Below are 20247 nucleotides of genomic sequence, written 5' to 3'. Positions count from 1 at the left end.
TGATGTCTTCTGTATGAGTATTTTGGTGTAAATGCTTCTCACTAGGAGACAATCTGGGATGAGTCAGGCAGGAAGGAAGACATGGCTCAAGATGGTCAGCTTCCACTTAAGAGTTGTTAAGGGACAACACCATAAATATTATCTCTGGTGACTCTGCCATAGTCCTGGACAACCTACAGAACTGGTCTGACCAGGATGGTTCAAAGCTGGCCAAGACTTGAAGTGGCCTCCTGGAAAACAAAGAATCCTTGTAGGGTTAAAAAGGACTCTCTTGAGGATATAAATGGGGAACCAGACAGACACACACAGACTGTGCAGGTGTACGAAGAAGCTAGGCCTGCCTCGGTTGCCATTATGGGATGGTAATACTTTAGGTAAGATAGACATATTTACATGCTGTTGATTTAAAATCTGCTTTTCTCTAATGCTTTGATCCAATTGTTAAATAAAAATGCTTTGTTTTAAGAAGGTTGTTGGTCACTGTGTCACTTGTCCCTGTAAGAAGGAAACAGGTGCCTGAAACCCAAATGGATCTGCTGGGTAATATTCCATCTTCTGTGGTACCTATATGGCCTTCTCCATTCCCATAATATCCAAGCACCTCAGTCTTTAGTGTATTTATCCTCACAACACCCCTGGGAAGTAGGCAAGTGCTATTATCCACATTTTACAGATGGGCAAATGAGGCAACACAGACAAAGTGACTTGTCCAAGGTCACACAAGAAGTCTGTTGGCAGAACAGGGAACTGAATTTATGCCCCCCCACCGAGTCCTAGGCCGGTGTCCTAACCACTATACCATCCTTCCCCTCTAAGTGGCTGGTATACAAAGGGTAACAATCTCAGAATGGAAGAATTGTGTGATTTCACCCCAAGACAGATAAGGCCTATCACCTGAGCAGGTGCACTCAAAGAGATCAGAAAGGGATCAGAGGTGCAGCTAGCCCGTAAGTATGACAATATACAAGAAATAAAGCTTAAAGAAATCAGAGAAGGAGACTGTAAACTTACATGAGCTTTTCCAGTTTCATTTCTCTTTCCTGATCCTCTATTTTCAATTTATCATAATCAGAGCTCAATTTCTCTTGTTCCAATTGCAGCTTCTGGTTCATACTGAAATGAGAAGGGGGAAAATCTCGCCAGCTTGATACAGACCATTGTAGGTAAAACACTTAGAGAAACCTTCACATTCAGAACAGAGTTACCCACAGAGAATGAACCTGCAGTTCCACTGAGAGAGTTTGGTATTTTTACTAACCATGAAGGATCATTAACTGGAATAATAGCCTTCATTTAAATATTTTGGGGAAACAAAACATACAAACAGCTCTTGTCCCCTCCCACCACATACCCTTTTTATACCTCAAGGGCACAACCTGTACTTCCAAAACTATTCTGTTTTCACATTTCTCATTTTTCTGTTATCATGCCTTATCCCTTTTATAAATGCAGTGGAAAATGAGCATTACATTGGGATGAGACAGATTTAATTGTTTACAGAACCAAGGGTATAGCAGTAAGGAGCACAGTGCCCCACATTGTACTTTACATCATAATTCTATTGAGAAAGAATTCCAGTGCAGAATCATGCACTAGATGTACAGACTTGGCTTCAGTATGTTTTCGGGGTACTTCATTAACCGATATATACTGAAACTGGTGATGCCTAGAAAACACACCCATAGTGCTGTAACAGGAAGCAGCTGGAGTTTACTGGCTAGTAGTTGTTTGAAGAACGAGAAAGGCTGTGGCAGGACCAGTCACCATGACAGGTGTTCAGAGTCTTTATTTTTCCAATTTGTTCTCATCTACTATTTCTATTATCTATAAGCCTTTAGGCATAACATTATTGTGTCTTTCTTCCTCCCCTCCACAATTCTTTTTATTGAAGTAGATACAAAACAAGGAAAAGGACAGTTTAATCCATAATATTCTATACTTTTCTGTCCCTTTATCTTCAAATCAGTACAGAATAGTTATATAGGGTACCTGTACATGCTGGTTTCTAAGGCCAGCAAGTGCTAGTAGAACTCTGAGATACATAGGTATGGATGGAAGAACAATCTTACAATGTCATTAGAACAGTATAGAAAAGAGCTAAATGACAGGGAAACAATGAGCAAGCATACTCTCTGATTTCATCAATGATTTTCTGCTTCTCTTCAATCTCATCTCGTAGCCTGGAGAGCTGTTTCTGGTGGGCTTCCCTGTGACTCTCCATCTGCTGCTCCAGCGCTTTCTGCAGTTTGAAAAACAGAAATGGTGTATTTCAATAGTTTATCTGCTTTTGCTAATGCCTAATCCTCTCTTTTCTGTACATACAAACTAAGTCAAACCTATAGTTTTAGATTTAAAAACTAAATCACATCAGAACTTTACTCAATATACTGATTTATATAGACAGCGCGGTACCATCTATTGCACCGAGTGCTAGATTCATGACTATGCATCTGTCTTATGTGGGGAAGCCCTGATTTCTATTTTTGTGGCTTTGCAAGGAACATGTACAGGAAGATGGCAGGTGTGTGTTACTAAGCATACCCCAAGAATTACAGCTGTTCCTGCCACCTTCTATACCATTGTACCCATCTGTTTACCAGGAAAAAATTTTTTTACTGCTTTAATTGTGCAGACAAAGAACACCTACAGGGTGTAGTGGGGGGGAAGCAGCTTACCCATGACATTGCTGCCGAACTCCTAGAGCTAGAGATATTTCAAGTACTTGGGAAAGCTATATTTTTATTCTCTCTCTTTTTGGCTTGATGTTACATAGGACATTTTTCCCTCACACCAGACATGGAATAATTCTGCATCGCTATTTAATCATTAATTTAGGTTTTTGAATCCGAGGTCAAACTTTTGAAGTTCAGTTACTATCCCTGTTAAACACAGGATTTTCCCCCCACTTCACACAAACTGTAATCCTCATTAAAAAAAAATACCAGTTCTCTACATTATTGCTTAATATTTCCTCCTTGCATTCTACTTGCAAACTGGAAGGATAAATATCAGAAAATGTGTTTTGGCTTTATAATTCATTAGGTCATATTTAGGAGGTTCTTTCCAGATGATTGGGCAATTGTTTAAATATGATCTGGCCTTTCCTTATTAAATTCTAGTATAAAAATCACATTGATCCATAAGGCCTGATTCACCACTTAAACTAAAAAGCAACAGAGGGTCCTGTGGCACCTTTGAGACTAACAGAAGTATTGGGAGCATAAGCTTTCGTGGGTAAGAACCTCACTTCTTCAGATGCAAGACTTTTTACAGATTCAGACTAACACGGCTACCCCTCTGATACTTGACACTTAAACTAATTTACTTCAATAGATTTCTACTGGTATAAAACTGAAGTAATGCAGGCTGAATGAATCAGGCTCATTTTTGTGTGTGTAGGTAAGGAAACCATTTCCAATTAAAAGTACACCTCTACCTCAATATAATGGTGTCCTCAGGAGCCAAAAAAATCTTACCGCGTTATAGGTGAAACCGTGTTATATTGAACTTGCTTTGATCCACTGGAGTGCGCAGCCCCGCCCCCCGGAGCGCAGCTTTACCGCGTTATATCCGAATTCATGTTATATCGGGTCGCGTTATATTGGGGTAGAGGTGTATTATATTAGGCACTGAATTTCTCTCCTGGGTTCAAATGAAGAAGTGGATTTACTAAAATTTTTGATTAAATTTGTACAAATCTTTCAACTGAATCTTTTCACCTTTTGAAGTTAGCTCAACTTCCAAACCATCCAACCATATTTTGGCTACAACGTACCTTTTTCCCCCACAAATTTACTTTATCAACATTATCAAGCTCTTCCCTTTCAAATCAGGAAAGTCACTCCTACGTGGCATGTAGGTTTCCCAATGGAAGTTTATGGCTCTGATAGATTATAAAAGTTTATTAAAAGTGATTGGGCAGCACATGTGCATCCGAAAGCAGAATTTAGACCTAATTGTCAGTTTGACAAGTGTCCTTGGTGAGGAAAATCTATAATTGTGGCCTGCAATGCTACCTTCATTTCCTCTGCATCCTGAAGAAGGGTCAGATGCTCCTTCTCTTTATCCTGGAAGCTGACTTCATGCATTTTTTCTGTTAAGAGTTTAAAAAAAAAAAGTTAAGAATTAACCAGAGACTTACTCAACACACTGAATCTGAAACCATTACCAAAAAAAATCACTCCAACAGCTTTTTCTTTCCAGAAGCAGACAGAGAACTTCAGCTCTCAATTCAAGAATATCACATTACCCATCTCCGATACATTTTTAATGGTAACAAAATAAATGGGCACACTAACAGTCATTTGTTGAAAGACTCACATATGGCTAGGCAGGGCTCTATCTGAAGTGACATGTGGATAACCCATCCATCACCTTCTCCACTTATCACCAGGTCATACCCCCCATATGCCTACAACTCCTCCCCATTCCCAGCATCCTCATGTCTACTTGTGACCCTTCCCACTGTCCTTACGCCTTGGTGACTTCCATCCTTTTCTTCTACCTTTTCAGAGGACCCAAAGCATCTGATGCCACACCTACCCCTAGGAATAGATGGGGAAGCCTGAAGATGGAGCCAAAACACAACTTGCCAGAACGTTAAATAATGAATTCTCTGACACAGCCTGCTGCTCCTGGACTACAAAGGGACCCCGAACAAGGAATATGGGGTGATGTTCTGGGTTGGCAGGTGTATGGTGGAAATCAGGACCCACAGTGGCAGTGTGTGCTACAGAGGCTTAAGAACACTAGAGAGAATTGCTCTTTCAATAAATTTTGCATATGTTGTCACAAAAACCTAATTTGCAATCCATAAAACGAAGCCCATGTATTTGCAGGATGTAACGTAGCAGCTACAAAAGGAGCATTTCACCCAGGATCAAACAGGGCACAGTCTCCCCAGTTGTAGAGCAGGCAACCCACAGGGCTTGTATGGGTCAGCAACTAGGGGGATTATTCCAGTTGGACTGGACTCGAAGAATATTACAATACCAGGAGGGCCTGATGCTCCTTCAACTGCATGAACTAGGTTGCTGTGGCTTAACTTTGAGTTTCATAACAAGCACAGTGTGTACTGCAAGTCACTGAACTCTGTGATATTGACTCAGTTGTACTGTTCTATGACTGAATACTAAGCATGCAGGACAATTTATTAAGAGGATGGGGGAAATCATTTGTTGTCAAGTTTGCACATTCAGGTTTCCCATTAGCTACATCCATGCATCCTCTTCAGAGTTTGCTTTTGCTTCAAAGAGGCCCTGAGCAATGTCTAGGATTAGGCAAGTGAATTAAAATCCCGACTATCCAATCTGGCTCAGCTGTGTCATCCTTCTAGTAATGGGAGGAATGAATAGCAGGTCGGCGGGGCAACCATTATTTGCAAGGAAAGACACAACAAAATACAAGATCCCCAGAAGAGTTGTCATTGTGCCAGTTGGATAGAACTTGATTTTCTAGGCTGTAGAGGTAAAAAGTTTAGGACTAGAGGCCCCCCACAATTAATTACCCTATTTTAAGTACAGTACCTTGAGCACGTAACTTGGCCAGCTCTTCATTAAGCGAGTCTTGTGACTCTTCTAGGTGCCTTCTCTTCTGTTCCATATTTTGCATGTAGTCTGTAAGGGACTTAATCTTTGCTTCATGCTTTAAAAAAAGTGAACAATAAGCAGATATAAATGGTAAAGCTTGTAATTTAGAAATTCAGGTGCTCTCTTCCTATAAAGATTAGGGACTTGTGAAAGCTCTCTGCATCCAGAGCTACCTACTAGGTGGATGTGCTGTACAAGATCTACGATAGATGTAACACCAACACAATCTTAACTCTTTGTGGCCTGTGGTTAACACTATGCAGCATGACAAGTATTTCCACAATACCATATGGAATGCAGGACCAGCTTGTTATCAACCAGCAGCAATATTTTAAAGTCAAATTAATTTAACATTAGGATGGAATACATAATTGAGTAGCTTCCTGGGCATCTCAAGCTGTACTACTAGGATGCCAGACGTGTTGGTCAATAGCAACACTGATCATTTGCTCCTATTTTTTGTTAGCACGTCTTTAAACAAGAAAGGTCACTTTAATAAAAATAGCAGCTGACACATTTCAAAGGTAAAAAGAACAAAATATATTTTATTTTGAAACAAATTCTATTCCTAATTTCTGAGTTAAGAGGGGCCTGTGTTGGGAGCTATTACAGTTCTACTGATGAGATCATTTCATTTTAAGAAGACCTGCCTCAGCATGGAGAAGAGGTCTAGATTTTTGAGTTCACATTATATTTCCGTATTAAGGGCAAAAGCTTGAAAGGTGCCGAGTACCTCCTAACCTTAATGGGAGTTGAAAGAGTTCAGTACCTCTCAGGACAGAGTTCTCAATGAAAAGTACATGTCAAATGCCACATCTATCATGATGACAGTCTGCTAGATTACTAAGTTTGACAAGAAGCGTTTGGAATGCTCATTCCCCAAAGTGTGGAATTAGAGCAGCACATGGCAGAGATACTCAATTTTAAGGGCTCAATTAAACAGTTCAAACCTCTGTTAACTGTTACTAAGTTTCCTTGTAGGCTTAAATACAGAGGGAACTTCATCATGGTCTTATTCACAGGGCTCCCAGAATGACAAGAAAAAAAGTTCTCATGCTTGAAAGAATTAATCTGGTTGGTTTCCACACAGCACTAAAAGCATTCAAACGCCAGAAGAGAGGTGTAGACCATCAGTCTCAGCACAGTAGTGAGTTCCACTCCCACTTCTAATCCCGCCTCATTCAACAGCCTCTGGCAAGCCACTTAACCTTTTTGCCTCAGATTCTCTATCTTTACAGGGATGTGGAGGGGAATAATTAGGTAACATTTGTTAAGTGCTTTGAACATGAAAAGTGCTATGTAACTGTTAAGTAATACCAGACTCCAGTATACAATTTTATTGATTAAAAAAAGCCCTGGGATAAGATCATTCACATGCATGGTTCATTTCACATTTCTGAACAAACGATCTATCCAGCCACAAATTGGTCTAGTGTCTTTCTGGAACATTTAGAAGCATGCTACAACTTCTGCCTTTCCTTATCAAGATCTACAGCAAGTTCAATGGATTGGAGAGCCACAGCAACTGCAAAACTGGGTCTGTCCCTACTTACATTTTAATGATAAACTCCAGTTTTTTCAGACTAAGTGCCAGCAAATTACATGTGGTGGACTCTCAATTCCTCCCCACAATCAGGGAACATGGGGACCATGTGGAATCAACAAAACCCCAACATATTGGCAGTAGCTGACATTCAGCACATTTCCTTTCCTTTCTCCCCTTTAGGATCACAAAAAGTCTGACCCAGAGGGGCATTCTCCAAGCTCTTTTTCTGGTCACACAACAGTCACCAGGAAACCCTGCTGCTCAGAATTATAAGGCACCAGTCTCTATAGTGTTAACAGTATCATTTCATATACTATACCAGGGGTCGGCAACCTTTCAGAAGTGGTGTGCCGAGTCTTCATTTATTCACTCTAATTTAAGGTTTCGCGTGCCGGTAATACATTTTAATGTTTTTAGAAGGTATCTTCCTATAAGTCTATATTATATAACTAAACTATTGTATGTAAAGTAAACAAGGTTTTCAAAATGTTTAAGAAGCGTCATTTAAAATTAAATTAAAATGCTGATCTTACGCCACCAGCCTGCTCAGCTCACTGCCAGCCTGGGATTCTATTAACCGGGACCCAGTCCTGGGGTTGGGGGGTGTTTCAGGGGTCAGGGCAGAGGGCTGGGGGAGGGGGTTCATGGCAGAAGACTGGGTGTATGTTGGGGTGTGGGGGGTTCAGGGCAGAGGGCTGGGGAGTGTGGGGGGTGCAGGGCAGAAGGCTGTGTGTGTGTTGGGGTGGGGGGGTTCAGGGCAGACAGCTGGGGCTGTGGGGGTGCAGGGCAGAGGGATGGGTGTGTGTTGGGGTGGGGGGGTGCAGAGCAAAAGGCTGGGATGCTCGGCTCGTGGGGGTGCTCCCAACCCCCTGCCCTGAGCGGCTCAGGGCAGGGGGCTGGAAGGGATATGCCCTGTTCCACCCCCTTCCCCCAAGCTCCGTCCCTACTTCTCTCTGCGTCCTCTACGGAGCAGGGAGCATGCTGCCGCTCTTCCCCCTCCCCCTCGCTAGGGCCATCAGCTGATTGGCCAGGGAAGGAGAGGAGGAGGGGCTGGAAAGCACCACGCTGGGGGAAGAAATGGGGGAGAAGGGAAGCTTGGCTGCCGCAGAACCAAGCTTCTGCCTCCTGCCCCCGCAGGGGAGAGCGGTGGGCGAGGCGGGGCCGAGTGGGGCTGGGACTGCGGAAGGGAGCTGCGTGCCACTCAGAATTGGCTAGCGTGCCAAACACAGCCGTAGTTTGCCGACCCCTATACTATACTGTATATTTGCTAATGGGATGAATGCCTCTCCCAGCATGTTTTACAAATGAACTGGATATTAATTTTGTTAATTTCATTTGCATGTCATTTTTTAAGTTAAAGGCAGAGTGTTAAAGGTATAGAGTTGCAGAAATAAAGTTGTTTCTTCAACATGTGTGGATAAGCTGTACTTTACAGTATGAGGGAGATAGAAATCTACAGCCAAGCAGGCATGATCTCATCATTGAGAAGTAGCATGTTTAATTAGGTTGGGGGTGGAGGCAGGAGATTTCAAGGAAGAAGAGAGTAAATCAGTGAGACTTCTGCCAAAGAGGAGGAGGAGGAGGAGGAGGAGAAAAGAGGCATACTTGTGAGATGAGGAGCTGGCAGGCTGCAAGTTCCCTCTCACTGGCATTCATCTTCCTGTTGGAGTCTATCTGGGCACTCTCCAGCTGCTTGCTGCGGTTCACCAGAGATTTCACCTCAGACTTCATCTTACTGATATACAGCCGTGCCATGGTGAACTCTTCCTCGATTACCCCGTTCACATCTGCTAACTAAACACACAAAGAGTTGCATTGCTTAATGCAGGCTTATAAAAGAAAATAGCCAATGCAGAAAACTTTCTACTAGTGAACCAGTTGTCTAGAGCTAGGAGATCTCAGTAATACACAGCACAACTCACAAGTCCTGGGTACACCGGCTTGGATTTTTTCCCATTTACATTCCAAAATGTCATATCACTCAATCTCTCCGAAACTTCATGGATAAAAGTCAGACAAAGGCCAAAAGTTAAGTCTTCCTGCTCAGGTTATAACCACTGATCCAATGACTCAACATTAAAAGTGGGAATAATTTAGAACACTTGCTCTAATTGCAGTGACACATTGCAGAAGAGCTTTCCGATGCTGCTGGAGAGGCCAGGAACTTCCCTTTTTAAAGTGACATTATAAAGCACCTTCCATTGTTACTTGTTTACACTGAAAACTGGCTTCTTAATTAGTACAAAGCCTCCACTAAATGGTAAACATCTATTTTCAAGTACTGTACCCTTTAATATAATTTCATATACAATTACATGACCACCAGGGGTTCCTGTAACATCTTATGCAAGATTCACTCTTGTACTACTAGGAAAAAAATGGTTAAAAAACTTCCAGATCAGATCACATTAATTTGGACAGAGCTCCCTGTAATCTTATATCAACCCTAGATTTACTGACTATTTGTATCAGCCAAAAACTGAAATGGCATGACCGTTTATTTTGCTTATTTTGAGATTGCAACAGCTAGATTTCCAGAATTATCAAATACTTTAATATAAACTAATACACTACGGAACATTCAGAACCTGTGGAATCCAATGATAACAGCAGAATTCCAGGAGCCCAGTTTTCTCTCAGTTCATTGAGCAAGGAATTCCTCAGCAAGCATGGATTTCCTTTCCCTCCCCTACCCAAACATGCCTTCTAGCAAATCTTAAATGAACAGTTCATACTCCGAGGAAGAATGATGCGGGACGTGTCATAAGAAACACATTGCCAGACAGACAAAGATCATATCCTTTGTAATCAGAGAGGAATTGAGCACTTGCAAATCCCTTTGACTTCAGTGAGAGAGAGGCAAGTGCACAACAACTCTCAGGATCAGGTCCAAGGGGTATATCCTGGACAGAGTATCCAGCGACACATACTTGTTTTTATCCTTGAAGTATGGGGAAAGAGTTTAAAAAGTAAGATGCCAGGTCCAATATTCCAAGTGAAGAAAAAAGGAGAAAGTTAGTACACTAAAAAGACAACATGAAATACTACTTGGAAATAGATTTGTCTCATGCAAACTTGCCAGAGTGGTCTAGCAACTAGACATAACTTTTAGTTTCAAAAGAAAAAAGTGACATGGTCAACAGTGTAAAGAGAATTTGTATATCACCTACAGTGAATAGTTTGTTCAGTTACCTGATGCACAGTTTTAGCTAATGGCCATTAAAATACCGTTTCCAATTGTTAAAATTTCCTTTATCTATAGTGGGAGAAATGAAAACCTTGAAGAACTTGGCCAGCTGTCTGTATTCAGAGGAGCCAGTCAGCATGCAAATTTCAAAGCACTGAGTGGCGCAAGATTTCAGGTATCTCCAGAAACATTTCCACTCCCAGGGTTCTACTTTGTCAATAGCATTCATTTATTTTCCACTTTGTTATTCCACAGAAGAAGAAACCATCAATAAGTTTCCTCTCCTACATTGGCTATAGTCAGGCGTATGCTACAGCAATGCTGACATTTATGGGGTAATCAGAAAAATTCACCAATACTGGAAATTGACAGACTTGAGTTTGTCACCAATACTTTGATTTCCCTGAAAATTTGTGAAATTTCTAAATTCAGCCAGTGTTTAAATGATAAGCCACAAACATTTCTCCTCACATGACTCTGTCCTGATCTGGTGAACGGGTGCTAATACAAATCCTTGACTTCTCAAGAACAGAGAGCGCCTATCACAATAGATTGCGTAAGCTGCATGGTGGTTTTATGACCTAGAAAAACATCCACCAAAACCAAAACAAATTATTTTAATTTGTGATCCAAGGAGGATTTAAAGATCAGACTACAGAGGTGAAAGGTTGAGGCTATAAATACCCATACCACCCATCCTCAGAACTACATCTTTATAGTCTTTTGAAAAAAGCAACATAAGATCTGGTTTACCGTTTTAACATCATTGGTACCAATGATTCCTCCAATCTCTCCCAGATCTTTAAGCAGTAAGTTCAAGATCTCTGTAGCTCTCTTTTTCTGATGATTACTGAGTTCCTGCAACTGACCCAGCTCTCGTTGGGTGGCTGTCAAAGCCGTCTGGAAAAGATTTAAGAGATGGGATTACAAACCTGTCCAATGATTCCCTTTATATAGAACAGCAACTATAGTTCAGAAAACTGACAGTTCATACTCTGAACATAACAAACCCACATAGGTCAGTTTTCCTATTTCTACATTTAAAAGATTGTCTTTATATGGTTGTTTTTATGTCTCCCCTTTGATAGAGGTATAATTGTGACCCCACATTTCATTTTCCCTTGTTTCAGTGTCATTCCATGGTACAGGCTGTTCAATTATGGCTTTCAGGCTACAGGATTATTTATTTTATTCATCCTTTTGCAGAATTCACTTAGAGTCTGACATCCAAGTTACATATTAAACACACCAACATCTGCATCTTTCTAGTGTTTGTACAGTAATGCCTTCTATCTAACTGCCTGTCCTTATCACCAGTGTCCTCAGCAGACAGCCAGTATGCCTTTTAGCAAATATCACAGTAAAATGAAAATTGCTAATATAATGTTAAAAACATTACCAACATGAAATCAATATTGTTGGTATCAGTTACAAAATAATGGAAATCAGAACCTGACAATGACCCAAATAGGCATGAATATCACATGCTCCAGAGTCTATCCTGCCTAACCCTTTGGTTAACCCTAGATTAAACCAAATCTAGATTTGAAACTCTTGTAGACTAGGATATAGTAGGTGATGTAATTTGATCACATCCAAGAAGCTAAGGTGTGTGTCATGGGAGAAGAGAATAAGAAATGAGTGAATACAAAATGTTCTTGTAAATATTTGCACTCTTACTTCATCCCCAATGCTAAGTTTTCTCTATTGCAGCCAGAGAAGTCAGGGAAAAGAAACAGTTATGTTACATTCTGGTGGGACTTGTCAAGATGCAGATTATTCCAACCTCCTTGAAGGGAGAGGGGTGAAGGAGGGAGATTTTCACCAACCTGGCAGTTTTAGGGTAGACTTACACTACTAACTGGATAAATTTCAGCTTGAAGCAACATACCCATGCTAGCTCCAATCAAGCTAGAGCCCTAAAAATAGAGTGTAGCTGTAGCAATGTGAGCGGTAGGAGGGGTTAGCTGCCCTGAGTACATACCTAGCATCTTGGATAGGATTGTACTCGGGCAGCTAGCCCATCCCACCACTCCCAACGCTGACTATATTCTTAGAGCGCAGGTACCTCAATCAGAGCTAGTGTGGGTATGTCTCCTTGAGCTGGAATTTACACTGACAGCCTGAAGCTTAGATGTACCCTTAGCGAGTGATGTTGAGACACTGTAGTGACAAAGTAGATCTACATACCAGAATATTGGAAGAACAAAGAGAGAATAAAGCTAACAGCTGCTGAGAAGAAAGTCTAGTCATTAGAAAGAACATTACTATTGTGCTTTGCTCCTACAAATTACCATTATATTTTGAGTGTGGTATGCAAGTATCTGCCAACAATTACCACACAGTAGTATCAGAGTCTACCACAATTTTATTCTTCAAGATGGGCGATACAAGAGGTAACTCTTGGCAAATGTTGGCCTTCTAATGGCTTCTCTACGTCAGTTTTTAGCAACAACAGCTAGTAATATACTTGACTAGAATATTAATAAAAGATTTATAAATTGGTACAGACTAGTGGGTATCTGGAATGCCTCAAAAACTTTTTCATCTCCCTAAAAATCAGTCTTTTTTGACAATGATAAACTGCATGTAAAAAACAGACATCAGATAGAGGAATAACCAGCAAGGCTCCTACTGTTTTCTGTGACAGTTCATCAGCCAGCTGTTCATTGGCTCGGGTCTTGTCCTCCACTTCTTGTGATTTCTGGTCATAATTGACAGCTAATTCCTCCAGGGCCTGAAGAACCTCTTTCACCTCATCTTTTGCAGCCTCATTTTCAATCTGAAGACGAGTCAGTTCCTCTTGGATCTTCTCATAATCTCTTCTAGTGGAAGCCAAAAGCTGGAAATGGATGGCAGAGATCACAAGTAGGTCACTGTTCCCCCAAGAACTAGCTCAAAAGATTTATAACATTGACTACAGGAGACAAGAGACCTTGCCACTCTACCAGAAACAATATAAGCAGCAAGTGGAATGTGCAAATACATCTTTGAAGAAACTAAGCAAAAAACCTTTGGACCTCATGGAAAAGAAAGCTTAATCAAATCCTATTATGCTACAAGATTCAGATAGAAACAAAAACTTATTTTGAGCAATTTCATAGTAGAAAAAGCATTTGAAGCTCTGAATTCAATGCTATCCAAGCTAAGAACCAAAATGAAAAAGACTTCAAGCCAAAGTGTCACAACTTTGAAGTGAACCACATAATAAGCTGTCTAAAGTAGCTTGGGGTGTCTTGTGGCATTTTGTTATAGGGAATATTTTAACAGGAAAAACTGTGATAAACATTTTAACTTGAGTTAAAAGAAACTATAGACAGACTTCTTTTTAAAAAATTACTCCTGTTTGCAGAGATCAACTTAAAATAAGCATTTTTATGCACAAACCCTTGATTAATAAAAAGAACACAGGTTTAGCATAGACTGATGGCTGTCTCTAACCTTCCTGTTATACCCATCTAATCCATTTCATTCTCAAATAAGAAGGGATGTAGGTAAGTTTATAGGATGGCGAAGATTGTGCAGAGGTCAATTTCATATTCTACTCTCATATCCTATTCCATCTTAATAAAAAAAATTAAACCATGGAAAATTCTTCAAAATTCAGATTGCACACTGAACTGGAAAACCTCTCAAGTAAAGTTACCTGTAGGAGAACAATGCTAAAAATAAAAGAGAAAACTGAAAAGTCTCTCTTAATATTTATTGCTAATAATACACTTTTGGAAAGTCACAAGTTGAAAAATCATTGTTTAAAAAAATAAAATAAGGCAAAAAGCAGCACCAAATAAAGACTACAAATTTAATCCATCAATTAAAAGAAGGGGTTATTGATCGGGGTCATCCTAATGGCAACATCCTGGACATTTATTCAGGAGATGCTTTTGTTTTTAAGGGTCTCACTTTATGGGTTGGCTGGAGCTTGAAGTGCTGTAGATGTAGTTCTCCCAGGCTACTCACAGCCCTTAGTGCCAAATTAATAGTCCTGGTGGGGGCTGAAGAATTAAATCCTGTCCAGTTTAGCCAGAAGAATAATGAACATGCCATGGGAGTGGACGGTTAAAACAATTAAGAAAAAAAGTGGAGCTCTGAAAGATGGTGTGGTAGGCTCTTTTCTCTACTGCCACACTTCATAGGAGTGATAAAAAGTTAGGTAAGTATGTCGTTATCATCAGCCTGAACTACCACTGTCCACTACCTCTTCACCCCCAAGCCTTGAGGAAGTTCAGCTCTAGATACAAAACCAGAACTGAGATAGTATCTCTTCTCTTTCAATATATTCAGCATCTAGAGATGTCTAAGAGGAAAGCTGGAAAATAGGAAGTAAGCAGGTTAGTTTCAGAACACGTGCCCCTGCTCCAAAAATGTGGAAGAGATGATTCACCATTAGGGAAATGCACCCAGCTGGTAATACTGTATCCTCAAAGTGAAGTGTTAGTTAATTTATCAGGACCTAGGGATAGGAGATGATTTAAACAATAATAACCAAACACCTTAAAAGTATTTCTCTGCTAAACTGACATGGACTACTCCTTACAATTTATTTAAAGATATTTTGATGTGCTTACCACTGTGGTTTCACAATACCAAAAATCCATTGGTGCAATATACTACCTAATGTGTAAGTGGCAACACTACCCTTTACTTCATTGCAGGTGAAGGGGGGGGGGGGAAATCAAGACGTCAGGAGTTTAGTTATCTCATTCGCTACCGACTGGTTCACAAAGAAGAGATAAGCCTTAATACTGACAGATAGGTGCAAGGAGGAGTTCTCTACCTTAAGGGGTACAGATCTGTGTTTCTGGAGTTCTATTCCCCATGTTTCACAACTTTGAGATGTAAGCTTCACTGTGGGGGCTATTAGAAGCAGCGTATTTACTACAGAGGCCAAAGAGAAAAAAATCAGAATATATAGGAGTGAACAAGTTATTGGCAATCCATCCAGAGGACGAGTGACTGAAATCTTAGGATGATTGGAACACTGTGAAAGGTCAATTTATGAACACAAACCTAGAAAGAAAGCAGACCAGAACAATTTATCTAGCAATTAAGCTTAATTTAGTACATGGAGTTCTACCCGTCATGTTCTAGTAAAGTTTAGGCATGGCCTTCCTGCGAAGATTCAGAACTTCATCTGAGAATACCATATACCAGGATGTAGCTCAAGTGTATGTACTTTCACCTGAGAAAGAAAGAGTTAACCCATGGCAAAGGAATTCTACTGGTATTATAACAGCATGTGTCCTATCCGTAACATGGTTTATAATAGCATTGAATCTACTAGCTTAATCAGCCAGAAATAAGTGCTCTGGCTAATTAGGAAGAACAGCCACGTTGCATCATATATCAATGAACTAATCACAAGCAGTAGTAGACTGCAGGTGGATCATTTCAATGAGAGCTGTGAGAAGCTTGTGAAGTTTACAGACATGAAGTCAAAGCCTCAAAAACCTTAATTTCCTCTTTTAGAGAGTCAAACTAACAAAAATATTGCACTGGCCTCCAGAGGTGACAGACTGCCATCCCCATTAGAAGAGCCAGTAAAGCTTCTAAGCCAGTGGTACAACACTAGCCTCAGAGATTTTGATAATAAAGTTGATGAAGCAGGAATGAAAGCAAAAAAAGAAAGAAAATGGTCACCATGGCAGGGATTAGAGGCCACTGAAAACAAACCAATATTAAATAAGGATCCAGAGGGAGGCAGGAGATGAGCTAGAATACAGGGGACTCCCAAGTAAACAAACATCCAAAAGGAGAGTGATACAAATAGCCCAAGAAATAAAGGTAAGAAAATATGCCAGAACCTAGGAGTACAGAAACTATACAAATGGGGAACTAGTGAAAATGAGTGAGATTTGGACACTAAATTAGACTTACAGACATTAGAGCCACAAAGGACTACATTCTTTTATGAAACAGAGGTAGATGGCTTAAAACCCTATAAAGTTAAGAATACACATCAGCAAGTTGTAGAATGTAATTGGAATATTATTGCCGGCAATATGTGAAATGCAACGCTAATCAAGACACTCATAAGAATAGCCATACCGGGTCAGACTAATGGTCCACCTATCCCAGTTTCCTGTCTTCTGACAGTAGTCGGTGCCAGATGCTTCAGAGTGAATTAACAGAACAGGACAATTTATCAAGTGATCATTCCCTGTCATCCAGTCCCAGCGTCTGACCATCTTGATTAATAGCCATTGATGGAGCTATCCTCCATAAACTTATCTTATTCTTTTTTGAACATACAACATCCCCTGGCAAGGAGTTCCACATGTTGACAGCTGTTCAAAGCTGAACAGTCCCAGTCTTTCTAATTTCTCCTTGTATGGATGCTGTTCCATACCCCTAATCATTTTTGTTGCCTCTATCTGAACCTTTTCCAATTCTAATACATTATTTTTGAGATGGGATGACCAGAACCACATGCAGTATTCAAGCCTACCATGGCTTCACATAGAGGCATTATGATATTTTCTGTCTAATCAGCTACCCCTTTCCTAATGGTTCCTAATATGGTTAGCTTTTCTGACTGCCGCTACAGATTGAGCGGATGTTCTCAGAGAATGCTCTACAAGGTCTCCAAGATCTCTTCCTTGAGAGTGGTAGTTGAGATTATGTTTTCCAATGTGCATAATTTCATCTGCCATTTTGTTACCCAGTCACCCAGTTTTGTGAGATCCCTTTGTAATTCTTCACAGGCAGCTTTGGGATTAACTATCTTGAGTAATTTTCTATCATCTGCAAGCTTTGCCACCACACTATGTACCCCTTTTTCCAGATCATTTGATGATTATCTGTTCTGTTCATTCCCTCCGAAGCACCCCTCCTTGGCCACTGTGGGAAGACAGGATACTGGGCTAGATGGACCATTGGTCAGACCCAGTATGGCCGTTCTTATTTTCTTATGTAATATGTTGAAAAGAACTGGTCCCAGTACAGATCCTTCGGGGACCTTCTGAAAACTGACCATTTATTCCTACCCTTTGTTTCCTATATTTTAACCAGTTACTGATTCATGAGAGAACCTTCTCTCCTATCTTATGACTGCCTACTTTCCTTAAGAGCCTTTAGTGAGGGATCTTGTTAAAGGCTTTCTGAAAGTCCAAGTACACTAAATCCACTGGATCACCCTAGTCCATACGTTTGTTGACCCCCTCAAAGAATTCTAATGGATTGGTGAGACATATTGTGTTCATCTAGGTTTCTGATAATTCTTCTTTTTTACTATGGCTAACCCAGTGAGGAGGGTTTTCAACTAGATTTGATGGGAGCAGGAGACAAAAGCCCACATGTAAGTCAAAAACATGGAGCTCTGGGACAAGGGTCAGAACCTAGGTGGAGTATGTGCCATTACAGGAGGAATAAGGGCGAGAAAAGAAAGAACATAGAGGGGAAATCAAATCAGTATCTTAGATGTCTGTATACTGATGTGAGAAATATGGGGAATAAGCAGGAAGAACTCTCAAAAAAGAAAAGAGGTGGGTGAAGGGGCAAATTTTGCTCTGTTTAACTGATCTCAGTTCACTTGCTGCACTGGTGTATCAGAGTTACTCTGTATTTACACTACTTTAACAGCAGAAATTGACTCAAGAAAAGCTTAAAATATTTTTTAAAAGTGGGTCAAACTGCAAAAAAAAGCACAGCAAAAAATAGAGAATTTAACTCGCTATGAAACATTTCACCTCCTCCAAATTTTCCGAAAAATACCACAACTACATTTTGGAAGCTCAGTAATAGTGATTTAGCATTTATACAGTACTTTACATCTTCACACAATTACTACTGTATCCTCTTACCATCTCTGTGAGGTAGGTAAGGATCATCCTCATTAAAACACACACACACACACACACTTCTTTTTCAGACACAGACACTGATATAAAGAGATATTAACTGATTCACTTAAGGCCTCATAGAATCATAGAATCATAGAATATCAGAGTTGGAAGGGACCTCAAGAGGTCATCTAGTCCAACCCCCTGCTCAAAGCAGGACCAATTCCCAGCTAAATCATCCCAGCCAGGGCTTTGTCAAGCCGGGCCTTAAAAACCTCCAAGGAAGGAGACTCCACCACCTCCCTAGGTAATGCATTCCAGTGTTTCACCACCCTCCTAGTGAAATAGTTTTTCCTGATATCCAACCTGGACCTCCCCCACTGCAACTTGAGACCATTGCTCCTTGTTCTGTCATCTGCCACCACTGAGAACAGCCGAGCTCCATCCTCTTTGGAACCCCCCTTCAGGTAGTTGAAGGCTGCTATCAAATCCCCCCTCATTCTTCTCTTCTGGAGACTAAACAATCCCAGTTCTCTCAGCCTCTCCTCATAAGTCATGTGCTCCAGACCCCTAATCATTTTTGTTGCCCTCCGCTGGACTCTTTCCAATTTTTCCACATCCTTCTTGTAGTGTGGGGCCCAAAACTGGACACAGTATTCCAGATGAGGCCTCACCAATGTCGAATAAAGGGGAACGATCACGTTCCTCGATCTGCTGGCAATGCCCCTACTTATACAGCCCAAAATGCCGTTAGCCTTCTTGGCAACAAGAGCACACTGTTGACTCATATCCAGCTTCTCGTCCACTGTGACCCCTAGGTCCTTTTCAGCAGAACTGCTACCTAGCCATTCGGTCCCTAGTCTGTAGCAGTGCATGGGATTCTTCCGTCCTAAGTGCAGGACTCTGCACTTGTCCTTGTTGAACCTCATCAGGTTTTTTTCTGCCCAATCCTCTAATTTGTCTAGGTCCCTCTGTATCCGATCCCTACCCTCTAGTGTATCTACCACGCCTCCTAGTTTAGTGTCATCTGCAAACTTGCTGAGAGTGCAGTCCACACCATCCTCCAGATCATTAATAAAGATATTAAACAAAACCGGCCCCAGGACCGACCCTTGGGGCACTCCACTTGAAACCGGCTGCCAACTAGACATGGAGCCATTGATCACTACCCGTTGAGCCCGACGATCTAGCCAGCTTTCTATCCACCTTACAGTCCATTCATCCAGCCCATACTTCTTTAACTTGGTGGCAAGAATACTGTGGGAGACCGTATCAAAAGCTTTGCTAAAGTCAAGAAATAACACATCCACTGCTTTCCCCTCATCCACAGAGCCAGTTATCTCATCATAGAAGGCAATTAGGTTAGTCAGGCACGACTTCCCCTTCGTGAATCCATGCTGACTGTTCCTGATCACTTTCCTCTCCTCTAAATGTTTCATAATTGATTCCTTGAGGACCTGCTCCATAATTTTTCCAGGGACTGAGGTGAGGCTGACTGGCCTGTAGTTCCCCGGATCCTCCTTCTTCCCTTTTTTAAAGATGGGCACTACATTAGCCTTTTTCCAGTCATCTGGGACCTCCCCCGATCGCCATGAGTTTTCAAAAATAATGGCTAATGGCTCTGCAATCTCACCCGCCAACTCCTTTAGCACCCTCGGATGCAGCGCATCCGGCCCCATGGACTTGTGCACGTCCAGTTTTTCTAAATAGTCCCGAACCACTTCTTTCTCCACAGAGGGCTGGTCACCTTCTCCCCATGCTGTACTGCCCAGTGCAGCAATCTGGGAGCTGACCTTGTGCGTGAAGACAGAGGCAAAAAAATCATTGAGTACATTAGCTTTTTCCACATCGTCGGTCACTAGGTTGCCTCCCTCATTCAGTAAGGGGCCCACACTTTCCTTGATTTTCTTCTTGTTGCTAACATACCTGAAGAAACCTTTCTTGTTACTCTTAACATCTCTTGCTAACTGCAACTCCAAGTGTGATTTGGCCTTCCTGATTTCACTCCTGCATGCCTGAGCAATATTTTTATACTCCTCCCTGGTCATTTGTCCAATCTTCCACTTCTTATAAGCCTCTTTTTTGCATTTAAGATCAGCAAGGATTTCACTGTTTAGCCAAGCTGGTCGCCTGCCATATTTACTA

The 20247-nt window shown here is 41.1% G+C and overlaps 1 protein-coding gene across 2 annotated transcripts in view; it reads right to left on the bottom strand.

Annotated features, from left to right (window-relative positions):
* Window positions 1-20247, bottom strand: part of KIF5C (kinesin family member 5C) — a 132012-nt gene that overhangs the window by 23747 nt on the left and 88018 nt on the right. For both annotated transcript variants that reach the window (XM_034785871.1, XM_034785872.1), the window contains exons 14-20: window positions 12957-13163; window positions 11075-11221; window positions 8740-8928; window positions 5526-5643; window positions 4017-4093; window positions 2130-2239; window positions 1012-1113 (exon numbers count right to left, since the gene is read on the bottom strand). In XM_034785871.1, coding sequence (XP_034641762.1) covers window positions 1012-1113; window positions 2130-2239; window positions 4017-4093; window positions 5526-5643; window positions 8740-8928; window positions 11075-11221; window positions 12957-13163 — 950 coding nt within the window. The remainder of the gene's footprint in view (window positions 1-1011; window positions 1114-2129; window positions 2240-4016; window positions 4094-5525; window positions 5644-8739; window positions 8929-11074; window positions 11222-12956; window positions 13164-20247) is intronic.

This window comes from Trachemys scripta, chromosome 11, assembly GCF_013100865.1.
Source record: "Trachemys scripta elegans isolate TJP31775 chromosome 11, CAS_Tse_1.0, whole genome shotgun sequence".
Lineage (NCBI taxonomy): Eukaryota > Metazoa > Chordata > Testudines > Emydidae > Trachemys > Trachemys scripta.
Note: the sequence above shows the minus strand (reverse complement) of the source record. Positions and strands in the feature narration are given on the sequence as shown.